General features: G+C 49.8%; 1 protein-coding gene across 1 annotated transcript; it reads left to right on the forward strand.

The window, feature by feature from the left end:
* The first annotated feature begins 6 nt into the window (after positions 1 to 6).
* Pcbp1 (poly(rC) binding protein 1) lies at positions 7 to 1,594 on the forward strand. The gene has a single exon (XM_013022548.1). It carries the CDS (start codon positions 133 to 135, stop codon positions 1,201 to 1,203), a length of 1,071 nt encoding a protein of 356 aa, XP_012878002.1. The 5' UTR covers positions 7 to 132; the 3' UTR covers positions 1,204 to 1,594.
* Positions 1,595 to 3,294: the final 1,700 nt, after the last annotated feature.

Genomic DNA, 3,294 nt, shown 5'->3' on the forward strand with positions numbered 1-3,294 from the left:
CCGCTCGCTCCCGCGGCCCTCGCTCGCCTCGCGCCGGCAGTTTTGGGCCTACACCTCCCCTCCCCCCGCCAGCCACCAAAGACTTGACCACGTAACGAGCCCAACTCCCCCGAACGCCGCCCGCCGCTCGCCATGGACGCCGGTGTGACCGAAAGCGGACTAAATGTGACTCTCACCATTCGGCTGCTTATGCACGGGAAGGAAGTGGGGAGCATCATTGGGAAGAAAGGGGAGTCGGTTAAGAGGATCCGCGAGGAGAGTGGCGCGCGGATCAACATCTCGGAGGGGAATTGTCCGGAGAGAATCATCACTCTGACCGGCCCCACCAATGCCATCTTTAAGGCCTTCGCCATGATCATCGACAAGCTGGAGGAAGATATCAACAGCTCCATGACCAACAGCACGGCGGCCAGCAGGCCCCCGGTCACCCTGAGGCTGGTGGTGCCGGCCACCCAGTGCGGCTCCCTGATTGGGAAAGGCGGCTGTAAGATCAAAGAGATCCGCGAGAGCACAGGGGCCCAGGTCCAGGTGGCGGGGGATATGCTGCCCAACTCCACCGAGCGGGCCATTACCATCGCTGGTGTACCGCAGTCTGTCACCGAGTGTGTCAAGCAGATCTGCCTGGTCATGCTGGAGACGCTCTCCCAGTCTCCGCAAGGGAGAGTCATGACCATTCCGTACCAGCCCATGCCGGCCAGCTCTCCCGTCATCTGCGCGGGCGGCCAAGATCGGTGCAGCGACGCCGCGGGCTACCCCCACGCCACCCATGACCTGGAGGGACCACCTCTAGATGCCTACTCCATTCAAGGACAACACACCATTTCGCCGCTCGATCTGGCCAAGCTGAACCAGGTGGCAAGACAACAGTCGCACTTTGCCATGATGCACGGCGGGACCGGATTCGCCGGAATTGACTCCAGCTCTCCAGAGGTGAAAGGCTATTGGGCAAGTTTGGATGCATCTACTCAAACCACCCATGAACTCACCATTCCAAATAACTTAATTGGCTGCATAATCGGGCGCCAAGGCGCCAACATCAATGAGATCCGCCAGATGTCGGGGGCCCAGATCAAAATTGCCAACCCAGTGGAAGGCTCCTCTGGTAGGCAGGTTACTATCACTGGCTCGGCTGCCAGTATTAGTCTGGCCCAGTATCTAATTAATGCCAGGCTTTCCTCTGAGAAGGGCATGGGGTGCAGCTAGAACAGTGTAGGGTCACTCATAACCCCCTTCTGCTGTTTTTCCCATGATCCAACTGTGTAATTTCTGGTCAGTGATTCCAGGTTTTAAATAATTTGTAAGTGTTCAGTTTCTACACTTTATCATCCGCTAAGAATTTAAAAATCACATTCTCTGTTCAGCTGTTAATGCTGGGATCCATATTTAGTTTTATAAGCTTTTCCCTGTTTTTAGTTTTGTTTGGGTTTTTTGGCTCATGGATTTTATTTCTGTTTGTCGATAAAAAGAAATGTAAGAGTGGAATGTTAATAAATTTCAGTTTAGTTCTGTAATGTCAAGAATTTAAGAATTAAAAAATGGATTGGTTAAAAAAAACGCTTCATATTTGAAAAACCTGGGAATTACTATCTTAAAACTCTTTGTTGGTGCCTTTTTTCCCCCCTTTCAGTGTTAAGTGTTTGGAGGCTGAAGGGAGAAGGGTGGGTAGACCCTGGGTATTGGAACTGTTTTCACCTTATCTCTTAAGAATCCTTTCCCTTTGCCCCAACAAAGAAACAGCAGGTTGGGCCTGCTTTGGGATGTTGGTGTACAAAGACCAACGGTCTTTTCCTGGGAGTGATACCTCCAAGTGCCGGAGAATAGCCTCTGCCCCTTTTTCTCGTAGAAAACCTCAGGTTTTCTCGGGAGGAAAATGTCCGCTCTCCAGACCTGAAAAAAGACTAGCTACCTTTCTAACCAATCCCCCGCCGCCCCCCCCCCCCGAAAAGCTTAACCAAGAACAATACAATATTAGAAGTGGGGCAGCCTGAGGGAGGGAAGGGTAGGAGGAGGGCAGCAGCTGCAGGGTGGTGGGAATAAGAGGGTCTTGGAGAGGGAGGGGGCTGGTACTAACCAACCACGTGGCAAGCATGCACCTGTGGCTAGCGGCTTGTCAGGATGTTACTACACCTGTCAGGCATATTCAGAAACAAAAGAGGCCCAGTTTCTAATTTTTCAGCTGTGCAGTGTTTTGGAGAATTGTCAGGAAATCCTTAATTGGGATATTCCTCACAGTTTAGAGATTGATCATTGACTACAGCCTAAGGAGGATCCCGGCGTCCAGAAGGCAGGTTTCTGGGTCCTACTTAAAAACCAACCTGAAAATTTGCTTTTTAAATGTTCTTAAGGGTCTTTGAGTGCCATTGTGTCTCTAGTGAATGAGGAAGATGTGAAGGCTTGGTAGCCTCATGGCACATCAGCCAATAAAACTAGGCTGGGCCTGAGGAGAGAGGAAAGTTTTTATCAGTCTAAGGCAGCACTGTAAACAAAAGCTAGTGCCTAAGTGTGCAGATCAAATCCCAGGCACTATGTAGGATATCATTACCATCAAAGAAATTCCTGTGGGAGGGAAGTATTATCCATAATAAATATTTGCTGAAGCTGTTCTACAGGACGTCTCCTTCCTGAGGTATAGGCCTTGTTCTGAGAGTTCCTGGAGGTGAGATTTCCATGTACTTAACATCCACTGACCTGGTGAGACGCAGTCACTGAAAGAAGCCCAAATTCCCAATTTAGACTGCTTTCATATTTGTCTTTCACTCCACTCACAGCCTTGGGCATGTAACCTATAAGTTAAAAATACCCTCTGTGTTTGAGAAGAAAATGAAAGTGTGTATGTAAAGCACAGCAGTGCTTACAACAGGAAACTACCAAAAGCCATATTTGTGGGGGTAGGGAGGGTTGTTGCTTAGAATATCTAGGTAGAGACTAGGAATGTGGCTTAGTGGTAGAGTGCTTGACTAGCATGCATGAAGCCCTGGGTTCCATTCCTCAGTACCACATAAACAGAGCCAGAAGTGGTGCTGTGGTGCTAGCCTTGAGCAAAAGAAGCTTAGGGATAGTGCCCAGGCCTTGAGTTCAAGCACCAAGACTGGGGGGAAAAAAAGGCTATCTAGGCAGAAAAGAGAAAAGGCCTGGAGCTACCTGGGACCCCATGCCTCACACCTATAATCCTAGCTGAGGAGGTTGAAGTCTGAGGATCATGATTCAAAGCCAGCCCAGGCAAAATAGTCCCCTTGAAACTCATCTCCAGTAAACCACTCAGAAAAAGCCGGAAGTGGTGCTGTGGCTCAAGTA

The sequence above is a fragment of the Dipodomys ordii genome, unplaced genomic scaffold (genome assembly GCF_000151885.1).
Source record: "Dipodomys ordii isolate 6190 unplaced genomic scaffold, Dord_2.0 Scaffold63, whole genome shotgun sequence".
Classification (NCBI taxonomy): domain Eukaryota; kingdom Metazoa; phylum Chordata; class Mammalia; order Rodentia; family Heteromyidae; genus Dipodomys; species Dipodomys ordii.